Genomic DNA, 21,203 nt, shown 5'->3' with positions numbered 1-21,203 from the left:
AATAATAATGAAACATATTAATTATAATTGTAAAAAAAATGAAAATGTGTTTCCCAATTAATGACTGGTGACATTCCTAGAAACAGATTCAAAAGGAGACATGTCTGTCCACCCTTTAAATTTGATCATTTTGCACACAATATTGATTGTTACAAATTACGCCAAAATATTATATTTTGTTTCTGTATCCGGGTCCTGAATTTCGGATTCACCGTGTATTATGTGTTATGCATCCAATTCTAGATCCCAGCACTTTTGTTGCCTCTCAGAAAGTGAGTCTCGAACGTCTGGATCCGCCCCTGAAAATTCCTGAAGAAAATTTTAAAAGAAATAAATCTATAATACAGACCTGAAAAAAAAGATTACTCTAACAATAAGTGACTATGATATGTAATAAGAAAGTTAAAGATACAAACGTAAATTGTATACAAGAATTAAGTATTCAAAACCAATCATATCGAAATAAGAAGCCAAATCGGATTCTATTAGAGTGTATCAACAGAGCTGCAACTCTGTAATTCGAACGAAACTTTAGTATTTTAGGGGTTTCGCGAATTTTGTGCTATGGCAAATTTTGGTAAATAGTATCATAGTTACTTAGGCACAAGATCCGAGTTTCTCGCACATCCCCGTTTTTTTCTTAAATCAAGCGGATACTGAAACTGTATATTATCAGTGTCCGCTTTGGATAGTAAACTGGGAATGCTTAACAAACATATACTTTAATAATTTATAGTATATATGTGTCATTAATTAATTAATATTAATTGACACAATGATAACTGAAATTAGTGTAATTTTCTTTAATCAGATTTTGAAAAAGGGGTGGGGCAAAAAAATAAAAGAATCGGTCTTATGAATAACAAGTATCCCATAAGTGTGACTACTGGATTAATGAATATACTCGGGGACCTATGGTCCAACCGAATTGCCATCGGCCCAATAGTTTTTAAATACGAATTTATTGCATTTTTTTTTATTTAAATAATATCATTATAAATATTGCAAATTTCGGCATGCTGTACACGTGTTTACAGAAGTTATCATTCTTCAGCAGCATACAACCAATTACTTAGGAAGTTCAAGATTAAAAAATAAACTAGAAATCATTGAGAAGGAATACATCTCTGTGGGACCGTCGTGACAATTAAGCCATATACACGACTTTGATTAAGGTGAAACAAAAAACAAAAAGTGACAGCTTGGACAAGAGTTTGTCAACGAAAAAAAGGAAAACAGGAATTTGACATTGAGGTCGAATTTCAAGGTCATAGGCCACTATCCATGGTACGCAACACATTGTCTGTACGTGATCTACCCAAATGCCAAATTTCGAAAGACAAACGAGTTACAGCCTGAACACAAGTTTGTCACCAAAAAACATAACTTTAACCTTGAGGTCAAAGTTCAGGGTCACAGTCCAATGTCCAATGTTAGCGACCAATGTCCAATGTTAGCGACACATCGTCTTTGTGTGATCTTATCACATGCCAAATATCAAAAGCCAAAATTGAAAGATAAAAAAAAATACAGCACGGTACGACTTTGTCAGTGAAAAACCTCGAGGTCAAAGTTTAAAGTCACAGGCCAATATCCATGGCATGCGACACATTTTCTTTAGTTGATCTATCCACATGCCAAAATATCAAAAGCTTACATTAAAAACAAAATGTTACAGCCAAGACACGAAAAAAAATTAAAATAAATAAAACAGGAATTTGACCTTGAGATCAAATTTCAAGGTCAAAGGCCAATATCCATGGTACTCGACACATCGGCTTTAGGTGATCTACCCACATGTCAAATATCAAAAGCCTACATCAAAAGACAAAAAACAATATAGTCCGGACACGTTTTGTAACGTACGGACGGACAGACAGAGTGGTCACTACAAGGTGACCACCACTAATTACATAAACTCAAATAATCGAAATTATTGCATAGGTTCACCAATAAAGGACGAATACTATGAAGTCCGATTTTTCTTTATAGGGTTATTTGATACATCATATGATGAAATATCACATGACTGAAAAATGTCAGCTTTCATATATTTGAAAGTCTTGTTGATTCTGTTGCAGTTAGGTGAGCATTATATAAGTATTGCTATTGCACAGACTTGAATAATTTCATCATATCTGTTAATACTATGTACCTACAAGGAAACAGGAAATTTTATCAATGACTTTGGAGTGGGAATGAGAGTGTATTTATGAATAAACGACATTCATAAGTTACATTGCTCCAACGTTTGCTGAGTAATTTCTGTTTAAATCTTTTGTTTGTGCTACGCTGGAGGGCAACCACAATAAACATTAGCCTTTCGCTAGAGCTTAATTATTGGCTTTTATGTGTTTTTGGTTTGGCAAAGGAATCCAAGCAGGGAAAATAATGTACAGCTGTAATACTACTTCTTAAACTCTTGAAATTCAATTTTTGTGATAAAAAAGGACATGTTTTTAATCCGTAGCCTATTCCAAAGGTTTTTGTTTTCAAATTTGAATTTACAGAGCAATTTTTTTATGATACTGTAACGGGAGAGCATGATTTGACTCACAAAAGTATACTTCGCCACTGAGGATCAAACCCTAGACCGCTCGGTGGCAAGCCAGCGACAAACCGATTCGGCTAAAGATTTAATCCTTTAGCCAAGTCAATTAACTGGCTATTTAAATCTCACTACATACTACTACGCAGGTAGGCCGTGCTGCCACATTTCCCCCCACCTTAAGAGTCTTCGTACCACGAACGACTCTAACACTAACTCAATAGCTAACCACACCCCATGGGTTTTTTAGTTGGGCGCCAAATGTAACAGGAGAGCATGATTTGACTCACAAAATTATACTCTGCCACCAAGGATCGAACCCTAGACCACTTGGTGACAAGCCAGCAGCAAACCAATTCGGCTAAAGAATTAATCCTTTAGCCAAGTCAGTTAACTGGCTATTTAAATCTCACTACCTACTACAACCCAGGTAGGCTGCCCTGCCATAATACCCATATTTTTACATATCCTATTGTCATCAAGATATAATATATAGCTTTATCTATATTAAAAAATAAACATTTTTATAAAATAATATGTTGTAAATAGGTTAACATTTTAAAATGTGATGTCAAAAATGAAGTACGATATTTTGAAATAAAAATATGTCCTCAATATTAAAAGTACAATAATTTTATATGTACTTACCAGTGATAGTCCTTCTTTACTAATCAAAGACTGAAGTTTTCTAAGTCATTAATCATCAAATATTCTCTGTCACCGATTTAAGCTTACTTTCAACATCCAAAATGGCACCAATGTGATATGCTCTAAATTCAGATGACTTCCGCTAAAATCTTCGTTCCACTGATATGATTGCATCCTCTTTTGTAAGCGTGTTGACCCGAATGTTTTCAATACCCGGAACCAGATGAAACAACTGGCAATGGCTATATGTAGATATCGGGGTCCTTATAATATATATGACCTATATATAGTCAATTGTAATGAATCCCTGCGTTTGAATCGATATTACATAAATTCAATGCTAACCCATCATTCCATTTTAATGTAAACTTCTCGTTTTCATACAAGCAAAAAAAAACACACATAGACATGTGTATGATATTTTTTAAAAGAAGTATGTTGTAACGATCTTTGGGTCACTTATGATATTGTCCAGAGAACTAGATTGGGAACCAAATTTAACAACTGGCAATGAATATTCATAGATATCAAGGTCCTGCTAATGTATATGGCACATAGTCTCGTAACAAGTCACTGTTCCTGAATCGGAAACTGGGTAATGTTCAGTACTAACCTATCATTTCATGTAAATTTCCCATTCTCATACAAGCAAGAAACACTTATAGAACACATGTGTATGATATTTAAGAGGTACATTTTTATCTCGTATGTATCTAGAACTATGACGCTCTGGTGGTAAACATGGCAAAGATATGCAGCATTATGTGGAGTATAAATATATAATTATTACAAATCATATGCAAATATAAAGTGCTGAAATTACGAGTGCAAGAAGTCGTTAACAATATTAGCGACTTAAAAATGTGCTTTATTTTTTATACAGTACCATATGTTTTAAGACAGCACTATGGAATTTAATTCAACCCATAAATAAAAATATGCTTGTTTGTTTGTTGGGGTTTAACGTCCGAGCAGCAATATTTCAGCTATATTCAGACAATGAACATGAAATGAATGATAAAATGAACATGAAATGAAGAAAAAAAAAGGATGGGTCACAAGGATAATAGGGTTGACAAATTTTGATTGCCACTGGAAAAAAGGGGGATGGGTAAGGTAGGGCAATTTAGCCTCCTGTGGCGGAGCGCAAAGGTTCCTACTCCTATCGAATACCACAGCAGGGTTCTTTAACGTGCGAGGAACGTGGCATCTTTCCCAACACGGTGCACCACTATGGTTTGCGGTCAGGTTTTCCGTATTATAGCCTGACAACCCCAGCATGTAACATGCCAGGGGTACCCCATTCCACCACCTGGGGCACACATCCCAGTTGCTCTGTGGGCAGAGCGCCTAGCCCCCGGCTAGGTTTCTGAGCACTATTTAGTCGCCTTTTACGACAAGCTTAGCGCTGCTGCAGGCCTATTCTTTTAACACCCGGACCTGCACGGAAATAAAAATATGCTAAACTATAGCAGTATTTATACAGAATCTAAATAAAAAAAATATCTGTGCTGTGTTTTCTTATAGGTTCATGACACTTGATTAGATGGGAAATTCACATGATTTACACTTTAATGCTTCAGAATTATGCCTAGCTGTAGACAGTTTACGCTTTTTGGTAATGGGAGACTGGGGTGGACTACCAACACCACCTTACACTACACCTATAGAGAAAGGTACAGCCAAGTCTATGGCCAAGTTGACTACAACATATGGCACACAGTTTAACCTAGCTCTTGGTGACAACTTCTATTTTGATGGTGTGAAGTCAGTTGATGATCCAAGGTTTAAGGTTAGAAATTAAGTAGTAATTTTTGTGTTGTACAAGAGATCTATACTTTAATCAATAATTTACATGTATAGAATATATAAGAATAAAAATATTTATTAACCATTCAAATATATCAACCACAATGATAATTTAAGTGCATTGTATACTAGCATTCAAATTCTGTCATATTGAAGAGAATACTGGCTTCTTTCAATTTTTTATTTAGATATCATACCCATCTGTCTATAACAGTAGTTTGTCTAATACCATGGTGATGAGAAGCAATAATGTTTATATTTTGATCCCTTTACAGAATACATTTGACAAGGTGTTTACAGATCCAGCACTTCAAAAGATACCATTTTATCTAGTGGCTGGAAACCATGATCATAATGGCAATGTATCAGCACAGATTGCCTACTCAAAAAGAGAACCACGATGGTAAGTATTTTGAAGAGTTCATTGTCCAGATTTGTGTGGATAGGAGTGAAATGCAACTGGTTTATCATATCCCTTTGAGCAAATAATGGGAGCTTAATTTATACATGGGTCACCACGTCCATTCATTGTCCATCAATCTGTCTGTCCATTTACCTTGAAAGCAAAACTGCTTCAAAACTGTTCAACAGATTTTGAAACTTTTGTGATACTTAGATATCAGATGATTGTTGTCAGATGCTTGCTAATAGAGAAAACGATGATCCTATTTCATGTTAAATGTGATATTCATTTGGCTTCATGGAATTTTCTGATTGTTACTTCAAAGCAACTGTAATGTCCTGTATATTTCAGGGTATTCCCAGATTATTACTACAAACTGAATTTCACAGTTCCTGGTTCCCAGTCCAGTGTTGATATTATCATGATTGACACAGTAGTTTTGTGTGGTAACAGTGACCATGATTTTCTAGGAAAACAACCAAAAGGACCATCCAATCAGAATGCTGCTGATGATCAGCTGATGTGGATTAAAAAGCAGATTCAGATGAGCAAGTAAGGAAACACAGATCTTACCAAATACCTGTTTTCAAGAATCACATGTAACATATGAAAAAGATCCATGCGAGTTTTTGTAATCGCTTGGTCTTTTTCTTAGTCATTGTGCCACTTTTTCTAGAATATTTCTTATTTAGAAAATGTGTCAATTGTATTGATCATGTATGGTAAACATGCTAATTTTTGCTATTTTTATGATGGTCAGAAAACTGCAAAAATAGTACGTGTGAAATTGATTTTAACATTTCGCAAAACTCTATTTTTAACCATGAAAATTGATACTGGCGAATATGTTTACTTTACAGAATCCCATAAATTAGTATGTTTACAGTATAACATTTTTTTTTTCTAATTTTAGAACAAAGGGGTAAAGTTACCAATTCTACCTGACATACTACAGAATAAAATGTAACTACCCTTTCTCTTTATTTCTGGTCTCTTTCAAAGGTCGCCCCATGCAGGTCCGGGTGTTAAAAGAATAGGCCTGCAGCAGCGCTAAGCTTGTCGTATAAGGCGACTAAATAGTGCTCGGAAACCTAGCCGGGGACTAGGCGCTCTGCCCACAGAGCAACTGGGATGTGTGCCCCAGGTGGTGGAATGGGGTACCCCTGGCATGTTACATGCTGGGGTTGTCAGGCTATAATACGGAAAACCTGACCGCAAACCATAGTGGTGCACCGTGTTGGGAAAGATTCCACGTTCCTCGCATGTTAAAGAACCCTGCTGTGGTGTTCGATAGGAGTAGGAACCTTTGCGCTCTGCCACAGGAGGCTAAATTGCCCTACCTTACCCACCCCCCTTTTTCAAGTGGCAATCAAAATTTGTCGACCCTATTATCCTTGTGACCCATCCTTTTTTTTTCATTTCATGTTCATTTTATCATCCATTTCATGTTCATTGTCTGAATATAGCTGAAATATTGCTGCTCGGACGTTAAACCCCAACAAACAAACAAACAAACAAACTTTCAAAGGTCAGTATATTTGTTTTTACCAGTACCAGTGTAATTTAGTTACCTCCTTATTCCAGGGCTCCATATTTATTTGTGGCAGGACATTACCCAGTTTACTCTATAGCAGAACATGGGCCAACAGATTGTCTGATTGATAAATTGTTACCCACCTTACAACAATATAAGATTACTGCCTACCTGTCTGGACATGATCATAATTTACAGGTATTCTCAATACATCAGATTAGGTTTGTTAATCCATTTACTTTGAGGTCTTTGTCACACTTCGAAGGTAACTTATTTTTATATCCTAAAAGTCTTGAAGTTACCAATAACAATGAATAACTTTACTTTTGGATTAAAATCAGTGATTCATAATTTCCATGTCTGTTAATAATTAATTATCCACATAGATTACATATTCAGATATGTTTTAATCCCCTTTGAACCAAGTGATTCCTATACTTTAGGACAAATTTATTCATTTTTCAGCATCTGTTAGTGACAAGACCTGGCCTAAAGATGAACTACTTAGTAAGTGGTGGAGCTAACTTCGCTGATGGTAGTAACAAACATAAAGACAAAGTACCAAAGGATTCGTCCAAGTTTTTCTGGGCTGAGGAGAGAGGTTTAGGGGGTTTTGCCTATGTTGAGGCGATGGCCAGTAACTTGACATGGACATTTGTCAATGGAGAGGGGAAGAACCTTTACCAGTATGTCTTGTATCCCAGAGCTGGATTCTAGTAATTCATACTATTTTTTTTTTATCTCTGATCATTTGAGTGTTAATTATTCCTGTTAACAGTATAGTAAGCTTTGTCCTTACATTCATCTCTTATACAATGTAATTATACTATTTCTCCTGGAAAAAATGACAGTAAAACAGCAATTTATCAAATCAACCCAATGCATATGTGTATGTCTCCCATGAAATAACGGGTAATTTATTGGATAACAAAAATAAGTTTGTCCAATCAAATTACAGAATTAATTTTAATTTATTGATATTGATTGTCTATTCACAATTCTTTTTTATCATATTGAACTCTATTTATATGGAGAATTATTATCATGATAACTACTTACAAGTTTATCTTTGTATAGAGTTATTCAATGTTCTAGTTTTGATGATGTTCCAAGGTTGTGAAATTTGTGCCAACATTATACCATGTGTCTTTCTTGACTAAGTATGTATAACAGTATTGTTTATGATCCCTTTGTACAATATTTTTATTGGTTGTAATGTATCAGTAGAAAGCTTTAAAGCAAAGGGAATTTACTAACAAGGTCATCTTCATATTCCAGATTTAATCAATCCCCTTTTTAAATTGTGTTCCATATGCTAGTCTCTCAAGTAACTTAATTTTCTATATCTTTAATTAGAAATTTAAGTCATAACTAAAATTCAAATACATAGAAGATAGAAGTATATTTTTTGCCTATAAATCCTTTTGAAAATGGCCAGTATATGTATATTGATAATTGATTACAAAAATATTGTGGAATATTTTACAGCATTGTATAATACACATATATATTGTGTATTGTGTCATAGTCATTTATTGCAAATGTGTTTGAACGAATAAATATTTATTTATTTATTATATTCTGCAAGGGATAAATTCCTTATTAATTCATGTATAAGGGATAAGACGTATTCCATTCATGCAATTACCTTTTTATCATATAGAAAGTTAATATATTTAAATGTTTTCTGTTATTATTATCATGAATCAATATTTGATAGATTTCTGAGATAAATATTGTGGTGCTATACATAAATATCTAATATCCTTTACTCTGGAAAACCTGATTTTTACTGGCTTTTTACTTAACATTCCAAAAAGTGTTTCATGACCCATATGTCCTTTTTTACTTGTTATTGGTATGATGAGGGTTCTTCTATGAATGTTTATTACAAAATGTGTTCTGAACTCAATTTCAAATATTTCAGCTGTGCTGCTGGGAACAATGATGCAATGTCTTGAGTTGTAAAACGGCACTGGTATGGTTTTACTTTTGATGTGTTTTTATTTGATGTTATATGTAATGATGAGATTGAAGTTTACATTCTGTATGATTATTTGATATTAGATATAAATTATTAGGTATAAGAATGATCAATAAACTGTGCCAAATACATCTGTATATTTATGATTTAAACACTTTCTATTTTTTTTTACTTTGCATTAAACCAAATGAAAATTGTTTGGCAATGGGTTTGTCATTCTAGCATTTAATTGTTTCAGTCAGTATGTGTTTGCAGTGTTGTAAAAATAGCATTTGGTTTGGTATAGAAATGAATACGTTCATCAAAGCCATACAATATAATTGGTATCTGCAATTATGAATTAATGCCTTGAACAAAACTCTGATGCAGAGAGAACATTTCAGATACCTATAGAATATATCCATAGTGAATATCTTAATGGTTAATTCTAGCTTGCTTTAGCAATACATTGGTATATTAACACAAACATTTAGTGTTGGAACAAAGTTAATTGTATCAAAAGGTTTTACTTGATTGTATCCATGGAGTTTTTAATTTACCAAGTATAATTGTGGATATCTTTATATACCAGAACAGTTATATACTACTGTTTATCTGTTTCTGTATTTCATTGTAGAATGAACGTTCTTGCTGGAAATATTCTTCTTTCTTCCATTGTTTTTCTGGGTTTTTTTTCTTGAACAATCTGTTTGAATGACAGACATGTAGAATTCTTTTAGAATAGCTACTCACAGTTTACATATGTTATTCTGATAGATATGATAGATATATAAGGTTAATGAGTTACTCAGCTACCAGGAACTATTTGTTGTTTTATGTTTACTTTACAACTTCATTCTATAACTGTCTCTACATAAATTGACATTTATGGTATATCTCATTATAGATAGAATATCTTTGATCAGGACTAATTTGACATTGACTGTATTGAATGTCTTTGATCAGGACTAATTTGACATTGACTGTATTGATTGTCTTTGAATAGGACTCATGTGACATTGACTGTATTGAATGTCTTTGAATGGGTCCAATTTCACATTGACTGTATTGAATGTCTTTGAATGGGTCTAATTTGACATTGACTGTATTGAATGTCTTTGAATGGGACTAATTTGACATGAACTGTATTGAATGTCTTTGAACGGGTCTAATTTGACATTGACTGTATTGAAGTATTGAATGTCTCTGAACAGGACCAATTTGACATTGACTGTATTGAATGTCTTTGAACAGGACTAATGTGACATTACTGTATTGATATCACATTCACAGTTTGACTGACATTTGTCACTTACATACTGATTATTAGGTCTAATTAAATGGCAGATTAAGAGTTTGATAACTGATAGACTATGTACTGTATGAGCAGACTGTGATATAAGCAAAAGGTTATGTTTCTGCATCAATGGAAAGTGACCTCTTTTTGAAGTTTTGTTCTTCAGAAATTTGTGGATTGTTCTCTCATTGATGTTTCTCTACAGCATTGAATGACCAGTGTTACTATAACCAATGATTAAAGACAGATTTTACTGTTGAATGACCAGTGTTACTATAACCAATGATTGAAGACAGATTTTACTGTTGAATGACCAGTGTTACTATAACCAATGATTGAAGACAGATTTTACTGTAGAATGACCAGTGTTACTATAACCAATGATTGAAGACAGATTTTACTGTTGAATGACCAGTGTTACTATAACCAATGATTGAAGACAGATTTTACTGTGGAATGACCAGTGTTATTATAACTGTACCAATGATTGAAGACAGATTTTACTGTAGAATGACCAGTGTTACTATAACTGTACCAATGATTGAAGACAGATTTTACTGTTGAATGACCAGTGTTACTATAACCAATGATTGAAGACAGATTTTACTGTGGAATGACCAGTGTTATTATAACTGTACCAATGATTGAAGACAGATTTTACTGTAGAATGACCAGTGTTACTATAACTGTACCAATGATTGAAGACAGATTTTACTGTTGAATGACCAGTGTTACTATAACCAATGATTGAAGACAGATTTTACTGTAGAATGACCAGTGTTATTATAACTGTACCAATGATTGAAGACAGATTTTACTGTAGAATGACCAGTGTTACTATAACCAATGATTGAAGACAGATTTTACTGATGAATGACCAGTGTTACTATAACCAATGATTGAAGACAGATTTTACTGTAGAATGACCAGTGTTACTATAACTGTACCAATGATTGAAGACAGATTTTACTGTAGAATGACCAGTGTTATTATAACTGTACCAATGATTGAAGACAGATTTTACTGATGAATGACCAGTGTTACCATAACCAATGATTGAAGACAGATTTTACTGTTGAATGACCAGTGTTACTATAACCAATGATTGAAGACAGATTTTACTGTAGAATGACCAGTGTTATTATAACTGTACCAATGATTGAAGACAGATTTTACTGTTGAATGACCAGTGTTACTATAACCAATGATTGAAGACAGATTTTACTGATGAATGACCAGTGTTACTATAACCAATGATTGAAGACAGATTTTACTGTAGAATGACCAGTGTTACTATAACTGTACCAATGATTGAAGACAGATTTTACTGTAGAATGACCAGTGTTACTATAACTGTACCAATGATTGAAGACAGATTTTACTGTAGAATGACCAGTGTTACTATAACTGTACCAATGATTGAAGACAGATTTTACTGTAGAATGACCAGTGTTACTATAACTGTACCAATGATTGAAGACAGATTTTACTGTAGAATGACCAGTGTTACTATAACTGTACCAATGATTGAAGACAGATTTTACTGTAGAATGACCAGTGTTACTATAACCAATGATTGAAGACAGATTTTACTGTAGAATGACCAGTGCTACTATAACCAATGATTGAAGACAGATTTTACTGTAGAATGACCAGTGTTACTATAACCAATGATTGAAGACAGATTTTACTGTAGAATGACCAGTGTTACTATAACCAATGATTGAAGACAGATTTTACTGTAGAATGACCAGTGTTACTATAACCAATGATTGAAGACAGATTTTACTGTAGAATGACCAGTGTTACTATAACTGTACCAATGATTGAAGACAGATTTTACTGTAGAATGACCAGTGTTACTATAACTGTACCAATGATTGAAGACAGATTTTACTGTTGAATGACCAGTGTTACTATAACCAATGATTGAAGACAGATTTTACTGTAGAATGACCAGTGCTACTATAACCAATGATTGAAGACAGATTTTACTGTAGAATGACCAGTGTTACTATAACCAATGATTGAAGACAGATTTTACTGTAGAATGACCAGTGTTACTATAACCAATGATTGAAGACAAATTTTACTGTAGAATGACCAGTGTTACTATAACTGTACCAATGATTGAAGACAGATTTTACTGTTGAATGACCAGTGTTACTATAATCAATGACTGAAGACAGATTTTACTGTTGAATGACCAGTGTTACTATAATCAATGACTGAAGACAGATTTTACTGTAGAATGACCAGTGTTACTATAACTGTACCAATGATTGAAGACAGATTTTACTGTTGAATGACCAGTGTTACTATAACCAATGATTGAAGACAGATTTTACTGTAGAATGACCAGTGTTACTATAACCAATGATTGAAGACAGATTTTACTGTTGAATGACCAGTGTTACTATAACCAATGATTGAAGACAGATTTTACTGTAGAATGACCAGTGTTACTATAACTGTACCAATGATTGAAGACAGATTTTACTGTAGAATGACCAGTGTTACTATAACTGTACCAATGATTGAAGACAGATTTTACTGTTGAATGACCAGTGTTACTATAACCAATGATTGAAGACAGATTTTACTGTAGAATGACCAGTGTTATTATAACTGTACCAATGATTGAAGACAGATTTTACTGTAGAATGAGCAGTGTTACTATAACTGTACCAATGATTGAAGACAGATTTTACTGTTGAATGACCAGTGTTACTATAACCAATGATTAAAGACAGATTTTACTGTTGAATGACCAGTGTTACTATAACCAATGATTGAAGACAGATTTTACTGTTGAATGACCAGTGTTACTATAACCAATGATTGAAGACAGATTTTACTGTAGAATGACCAGTGTTACTATAACCAATGATTGAAGACAGATTTTACTGTAGAATGACCAGTGTTACTATAACCAATGATTGAAGACAGATTTTACTGTTGAATGACCAGTGTTACTATAACCAATGATTGAAGACAGATTTTACTGTAGAATGACCAGTGTTACTATAACCAATGATTGAAGACAGATTTTACTGTAGAATGACCAGTGTTACTATAACTGTACCAATGATTGAAGACAGATTTTACTGTTGAATGACCAGTGTTACTATAACCAATGATTGAAGACAGATTTTACTGTAGAATGACCAGTGTTACTATAACCAATGATTAAAGACAGATTTTACTGTGGAATGACCAGTGTTACTATAACTGTACCAATGATTGAAGACAGATTTTACTGTTGAATGACCAGTGTTACTATAACCAATGATTGAAGACAGATTTTACTGTAGAATGACCAGTGTTATTATAACTGTACCAATGATTGAAGACAGATTTTACTGTTGAATGACCAGTGTTACTATAACCAATGATTGAAGACAGATTTTACTGATGAATGACCAGTGTTACTATAACCAATGATTGAAGACAGATTTTACTGTAGAATGACCAGTGTTACTATAACTGTACCAATGATTGAAGACAGATTTTACTGTTGAATGACCAGTGTTACTATAATCAATGACTGAAGACAGATTTTACTGTTGAATGACCAGTGTTACTATAACCAATGATTGAAGACAGATTTTACTGTTGAATGACCAGTGTTACTATAACCAATGACTGAAGACAGATTTTACTGTAGAATGACCAGTGTTACTATAACTGTACTAATGATTGAAGACAGATTTTACTGTTGAATGACCAGTGTTACTATAACCAATGATTGAAGACAGATTTTACTGTTGAATGACCAGTGTTACTATAACCAATGATTGAAGACAGATTTTACTGTAGAATGACCAGTGTTACTATAACTGTACCAATGATTGAAGACAGATTTTACTGTAGAATGACCAGTGTTACTATAACTGTACCAATGATTGAAGACAGATTTTACTGTTGAATGACCAGTGTTACTATAACCAATGATTGAAGACAGATTTTACTGTAGAATGACCAGTGTTATTATAACTGTACCAATTATTGAAGACAGATTTTACTGTAGAATGACCAGTGTTACTATAACTGTACCAATGATTGAAGACAGATTTTACTGTTGAATGACCAGTGTTACTATAACCAATGATTGAAGACAGATTTTACTGTAGAATGACCAGTGTTACTATAACCAATGATTGAAGACAGATTTTACTGTTGAATGACCAGTGTTACTATAACCAATGATTGAAGACAGATTTTACTGTAGAATGACCAGCGTTATCATAACCAATGACTGAAGACAGATTTTACTGTAGAATGACCAGTGTTACTATAACTGTACCAATGATTGAAGACAGATTTTACTGTTGAATGACCAGTGTTACTATAACCAATGATTGAAGACAGATTTTACTGTAGAATGACCAGTGTTACTATAACCAATGATTGAAGACAGATTTTACTGTAGAATGACCAGTGTTACTATAACTGTACCAATGATTGAAGACAGATTTTACTGTTGAATGACCAGTGTTACTATAACCAATGATTGAAGACAGATTTTACTGTAGAATGACCAGTGTTACTATAACCAATGATTGAAGATATTTTTTACTGTAGAATGACCAGTGTTACTATAACTGTACCAATGATTGAAGACAGATTTTACTGTAGAATGACCAGTGTTACTATAACCAATGATTAAAGACAGATTTTACTGTAGAATGACCAGTGTTACTATAACCAATGATTGAAGACAGATTTTACTGTTGAATGACCAGTGTTACTATAACCAATGATTGAAGACAGATTTTACTGTAGAATGACCAGCGTTATCATAACCAATGATTGAAGACAGATTTTACTGTAGAATGACCAGTGTTACTATAACTGTACCAATGATTGAAGACAGATTTTACTGTAGAATGACCAGTGTTACTATAACTGTACCAATGATTGAAGACAGATTTTACTGTAGAATGACCAGTGTTACTATAACCAATGATTGAAGACAGATTTTACTGTAGAATGACCAGTGTTACTATAACCAATGATTGAAGACAGATTTTACTGTAGAATGACCAGTGTTACTATAACCAATGATTGAGGACAGATTTTACTGTTGAATGACCAGTGTTACTATAACCAATGATTGAAGACAGATTTTACTGTTGAATGACCAGTGTTACTATAACCAATGATTGAAGACAGATTTTACTGTAGAATGACCAGCGTTATCATAACCAATGATTGAAGACAGATTTTACTGTAGAATGACCAGTGTTACTATAACTGTACCAATGATTGAAGACAGATTTTACTGTAGAATGACCAGTGTTACTATAACTGTACCAATGATTGAAGACAGATTTTACTGTAGAATGACCAGTGTTACTATAACCAATGATTGAAGACAGATTTTACTGTAGAATGACCAGTGTTACTATAACCAATGATTGAAGACAGATTTTACTGTTGAATGACCAGTGTTACTATAACCAATGATTGAAGACAGATTTTACTGTAGAATGACCAGCGTTATCATAACCAATGATTGAAGACAGATTTTACTGTAGAATGACCAGTGTTACTATAACTGTACCAATGATTGAAGACAGATTTTACTGTAGAATGACCAGTGTTACTATAACTGTACCAATGATTGAAGACAGATTTTACTGTAGAATGACCAGTGTTACTATAACTGTACCAATGATTGAAGACAGATTTTACTGTAGAATGACCAGTGTTACTATAACCAATGATTGAAGACAGATTTTACTGTAGAATGACCAGTGTTACTATAACCAATGATTGAAGACAGATTTTACTGTAGAATGTTTATTGTGTTTACAATAATCTGTAGCTACACAGAGCTACAAAGGAAGAACTAGCACTATACCCTGACCCATCAAACGACACAATCTAAAACAAATCTCTCCCCCTTCTTTTTGTCTTTTTGGGAGCAGCTTTAAATAATTGATTGTTGAAGTCACATATTCCAAGAACAAAATTTCATTTAGTGAAGAAAGATTACATGATTTAAACATAATAGCAGGTAGTCTTTAAATTTTACAATATTGTTAAGACCTGGAAAAGTAGTAACGCTGTACTGACACAAATTTCCGGCCTACTAATATTTTCAATTTCACTTAAAATCTGATTCAGCACTTGATGATAAATGTAGGTAATAAATATTGATTATATTAAAATAAAATATGAATGCACCACAAGTGTGATAAGGCTTGGAGTCCTGATTAAGTTCCAGTAAATATTTAAAACATATTCTTGTCAAGAGACACTACAAACACACAGTTATCTAAAACAACTAAAACAGACAAAAAAAAAACAAAGATTAGAAACACAAAAAATCTCAGAAATGTACAGAAAATACTGCTTTAGTACTAAACAATGGACGGATACATGCAATGTTTATATAATACAGTAAAACAATCATAAGATGAGAATAAATATATTTGGGTTTTATGTAATATCAAATATATGTGTACTTAAAAGATCTTCTGTATGTAGTGAATTTGAAACTTTTTACGATATCAAAACTATGTAGTAACATACAATGATATGATATCTTACTGAAGCACAATAGATACTCATTCTTTACCTTCATAAAAAGTATTTCGAAATATGAAGGCATAAAATACACAATAATATATATAAATAAAATATAGAAAAAATACAATTTATCACAGTTCATAGAAATCTGGAAAAATGCTGTTCAACAAACCAAAACATATGCAACAAAATAGAAATTTGGCACAGTGTGAAAGCAGTATTATAATTTCTACAGGTGATACTGACATCAAAGGCAGTTTATCTATCATTGTCACAATACAATAACTTTATATTGGAGTTTTCATTTTACGTACACCAAAAATAAATATCCTTTTATTAACAAATCTGAATGTCCGGTTATATGTCTTTTATCACAGTTTTCTGTAACTAGGAAAAAGGAAACATCTCTTCAACAAAAGTTCAATCATATCTGAAAAAAAAATAAATACTTCAATTATATATTGAAAATATAATTCATACCAAAAAAAAATAATAACACAACAACAACTAAAAAACAACAAAATTTTGTGAGTCAACCTCTAGTACATTGTGTCACTCCAACTCAACAAGGAAGTAATAAACTTTGTTGAACTTTTGACCTTGCATGACTCAATTCTAGTTAAGGGTGAAATGATCAAATATACACTGTTAGCCAGTTACTGAAAAACCTTTACAATCCACTTGCTGTAATGGTGCTAAAACCCACTTAGTATAATGGTGCTACAACCCACTTGCTGTAATGGTGCTACAAACCACTCAGTATAATGGTGTTTCAACCCAATTGTTGATAAGTTTTTAAAACCCATCAAGTATAATGGCACTTCACTCCACTTTGAGACTGAAGTACTCCAACTTCAGAAAAAGGACAAAAGCAATCTTCTCTTACAAAAGTGTGTATATCAACCACCTGCGTAAACATCAACCATCCACTCTCTAATATAAATGGTCAAAAATATACCATTAGATGGCTAGAATATAGAATTAAAATGGTCTTCCATCTGATCCATATCTATCCAGAGGACTAGCTCCTAATGGTCGACCATTAGACATTGGTCTTTCCCCTGGCCTACCCATCGGTTCCCTGGACAATGGCCGCCGGTCGTACGACCCAGGCCTGTTGTGGTGATCATACCTGTCATATGGTCCCCCTGGTGGTGCCCCTCCTCGTGAGTATTCTGGGTCATCAAACCGCCTGAAATAAGCACAATACACAAGTTAAGATAGTTGAATGGACTGTTAATCAAATGAAGAAAGATAATTTTGTATTAACCTTCTTTGTCAAGGAATAATTTACTTTAACACAAATCAATCATCTTCATGTAGTGTTATATGCATGTTGAATTTTTAAAGAAATGTAATGAAACAGAATTCCAGAATTCTAATTCTTGCAAAGGGTTCAAGTATGAAATAAATAATAAATGCTGACAGACTGAATTATAAACATTATGAGAAATATATAACATATTTCAAAACTACATATCCTGTGATCTGCAACTGTGAAAGTTTAAATATAGATAAGATGTTTACCTGTAAGATGCTTCTTCTCTCCTCTTGGAATCTAAAATATCTTGATATGATGGGGTCTGTCTCCTACCATAGCTGTCAGGTCTAAAGAATGAAAAAGGAGAAATTCTTTTAAAAAAAAGTATAAAAAACAATCTGTGAGCAATGGCTCTCTAGTAGTACCCCTGCTTTCAATCACGAAATAATGATTATAAACAAATTCCACGCTAAACAGGAAATGTATTTGAATTTTTCCAAAAATGAATCCTATGATACTGCATACCTACAGGAATAATGTGTTAAAGTTTCAAGTTGCATGATGAGCAGTTGCTGAGAAATTACTCAGTAAAAAATTGTTACAGACACACGGAAACATGGACAAGGGTTAAACCCTCTCTCCTTTATAAAAGGGGGTATAATAATAGTTCCTAGCAGTCAATTTAATTTTGTATCCCAATGTTACTTATGAAAATTGTTTCACTGCCGTCAATGGTTGCAGTGAATTAACTAGTCTATGAATACCTCTGTTCAGGTGCCCTGTCTGGGCCTGGACTTTGATGGAATGGTGGAGGTTCCTGTCTGTACCAGCTATCCTGTAGTGTCACAAAAGTCACATGTAAGAAATGTTTTTAGATTTAATAATAACTGTAACAAGTATAGTTAATTAATCAACTCATGGACTTTTGTTCTGAAAAACTTGTACTTAAATAATCGATAAACATGACAAGGTTTTCACTCTAACTTAACAGTAAGGCAATCTTCATTAATAAGTCTTTTTCTGGCAGATTAATTCTTCATTTCTAAATGACTTTTCAGCAAGAGAAACAAATTCATATGTAAAAACTTGGATGTTAAATAATATCAGTCAAAAGAACAGATAAAATGGTTTAACCACACAGAATTCTTAACATGTATGCAGCAATGTTCTAAAAAGATTTTATGTTAAGATATCTCCTTAAACAGAAGTGGTTATTAAATATCAAAGAGATATTATATTATACACATCTACTTAAATCTGCTGGTTATTTACAAAAAAGAACAATAAGATGAACTTTAATCAAGTAAGAAAACAGGTACTAGAGAAAACAGATTTTGAATGATAGAAACACAAATCACACAGAAAATAATCAGATTTTAATCTGTACGAATAGAAAAAAAGACACTATAAAAAACTGTGCAGAGAAAATATAAAAAAACTTGAAACTTTGAATACATATATAAAATGCAGTGATTAAAATTTTATTTGCAATTGGTAAAATTACTCAGACCTTTTTTTTTGTTCTGATAAATGAATACACTCATATATCTATACAAAAGATAAACCCAGGTTACAACAATATTACAAACTTTCAGAGGAAATTCAAATTCTGTATTAAAAATGTTAAAAAATAAAGTCTGGGTAATTTTTAACACAAAATTCTGATGAGAAGTTGAATTTTGTGATTGTTAGTATCACACCTACAGGCGGTACCTTTCCATCAACCCAGTTAGGACGACCAAATGGTACTCCGTCTCTAGGGTAAATCTTCTGTAAAACAGCCATTAAGTGTGAAACACAAACACCATGCTAACATGCAGTAGTACATTGAGCAGTCCAGTATATCTTCTCAAGTTGATTAGTTTAATATCATTCTCAAAATGGTTATTTGGTCTTAGAGAAGTTTTCAAATATTTTTAAAGAAGCTATTAAGTAGACCTGATGATGGAGGGTCATTGAAACTTCAATTATCATCAAAGTCCTTAATACAGAGTGTTGAAGTGATTATATCTTTTTTCTAAAACTAACCCATACCCCTCTGTTGAGGAAATAGGGTGTTAACTGCTCAATGTACCAATGTAAGTTCTCTGCAAAAACAAAGTGATTCTACACCAATGAGAGAATAAACAATTAGTAATGCAGAACATTAACAACATAAAGACTCATTTTAATCTTTAAGGTAGATAGATGTTGTGATTTTAATTGTTCAGAACATAAATATAGTTAATTGTCCAACCAAACTTATCACCACACAAATCTGTCCATTGATAAAACAGATGCTGATTATTTTTTTTCAAATGTGCCAAAAAAATCACAACAAAATCAAAACAACACAATGAGGAATTATTCAGTGTGTTGACCTAATAAACTTATTTTATAAGACAAAGTTTATAAAGTAATCAAATTGTACAGATGAACAGCTTTGAAAGATATCTAGACTGGTTGAACAAGTTTTGTTTCACATTTTTTCTATAGAGAGATGTATTTTCCATTGAAGCAGTTTTATTGCAATTCAGTAAGTTGCAGAATATAAGAATCTTTATTCCAAAAGCTCAGGAGAAAAAAGAGAAGTTAAGAAGAACTGGATTTTCTAAAAATCATGCAGGATACATAACATCACCCACTGTATACAAACCCTTGGAGAAGATTATATCTAAAATGTTTCTGTAGGATTTTACATTAGATTTATGGAAAGAGTTTCTTTCACAATAAAAGTGACTTTTCTAAACTATAAAACATGCACTATCTCACAATAACATATACCTGCATAATTTTTAAAAAGAATAGCACTAAAACAAAATTAAAAGTTTACAAAGTTGAAAGTTTAATACAACACAGAAAAAAGGGAGAAGTTGTTTAAAGAAAGGAAACTGAAAAAAAAAATCTTTTCCATGCTACATTTTACCTCAGTTGATGATTGTATTTTTTTCATCATGTTATCATATTCAACCTTTGACCTCTGTAAGTATGTGGGACAAAATAATTTCCGATAAAACTAAATTATTTGTACAATATTCCAAAGATATTGATATCAATAACACCCTTGTAATTAGATTTAATAATATTTTACAAGAACAATCAGTACTATAATTACTTCAGTCTTTCTACATTTCATGCCTTTACAACACAACAAACTCTAAACACAAATGTTATTCATTATTTATAAGTTACTGCAACCTGAACCACCAGTAAGACATTTGTCA

General features: G+C 32.8%; 2 protein-coding genes across 20 annotated transcripts in view; one reads left to right on the top strand and one right to left on the bottom strand.

The window, feature by feature from the left end:
- Positions 1-2,008: 2,008 nt before the first annotated feature.
- On the top strand, positions 2,009-9,057 carry LOC148630237 (tartrate-resistant acid phosphatase type 5-like). Its single transcript, XM_088563956.1, has 6 exons — positions 2,009-2,085; positions 4,780-4,988; positions 5,281-5,408; positions 5,760-5,960; positions 6,993-7,140; positions 7,408-9,057. The coding sequence occupies exons 1-6, from the start codon at positions 2,037-2,039 to the stop codon at positions 7,657-7,659; spliced, it is 987 nt and encodes a 328-aa protein (XP_088420082.1). The 5' UTR covers positions 2,009-2,036; the 3' UTR covers positions 7,660-9,057.
- A 6,934-nt stretch (positions 9,058-15,991) lies between these two features.
- The window catches only part of LOC148630236 (uncharacterized), a 42,891-nt gene continuing 37,679 nt past the window's right edge, over positions 15,992-21,203 (bottom strand). For 18 of the 19 annotated variants that reach the window (XM_088563852.1, XM_088563807.1, XM_088563884.1 and 15 more), the window contains 6 exons: positions 20,906-20,959; positions 19,705-19,770; positions 18,765-18,835; positions 18,267-18,347; positions 17,872-17,931; positions 15,992-17,169 (listed from right to left, as the gene is read on the bottom strand). In XM_088563852.1, coding sequence (XP_088419978.1) covers positions 17,160-17,169; positions 17,872-17,931; positions 18,267-18,347; positions 18,765-18,835; positions 19,705-19,770; positions 20,906-20,959 — 342 coding nt within the window. In that variant the 3' untranslated portion in view covers positions 15,992-17,159. The remainder of the gene's footprint in view (positions 17,170-17,871; positions 17,932-18,266; positions 18,348-18,764; positions 18,836-19,704; positions 19,771-20,905; positions 20,960-21,203) is intronic. The other variant, XM_088563943.1, reaches the window with a different exon arrangement.

Source organism: Perna viridis, chromosome 1 (assembly GCF_037379345.1).
Source record: "Perna viridis isolate PV_CMFRI_1.1 ecotype Kerala chromosome 1, ASM3737934v1, whole genome shotgun sequence".
In the NCBI taxonomy this organism is placed as follows: domain Eukaryota; kingdom Metazoa; phylum Mollusca; class Bivalvia; order Mytilida; family Mytilidae; genus Perna; species Perna viridis.
Note: the sequence above shows the minus strand (reverse complement) of the source record. Positions and strands in the feature narration are given on the sequence as shown.

What these genes read in the sequence shown, in the direction of transcription:
- LOC148630237 (XM_088563956.1), top strand. Translation starts at nt 2,037, where the DNA reads ATGTCAGCTTTCATATATTTGAAAGTCTTGTTGATTCTGTTGCAGTTA. An exon ending in TCAAAAAGAGAACCACGATG is followed by an intron (nt 5,409 to 5,759) that starts GTAAGTATTTTG and finishes TGTATATTTCAG; the next exon opens with GGTATTCCCAGATTATTACT. An exon ending in GACATGATCATAATTTACAG is followed by an intron (nt 7,141 to 7,407) that starts GTATTCTCAATA and finishes TTCATTTTTCAG; the next exon opens with CATCTGTTAGTGACAAGACC.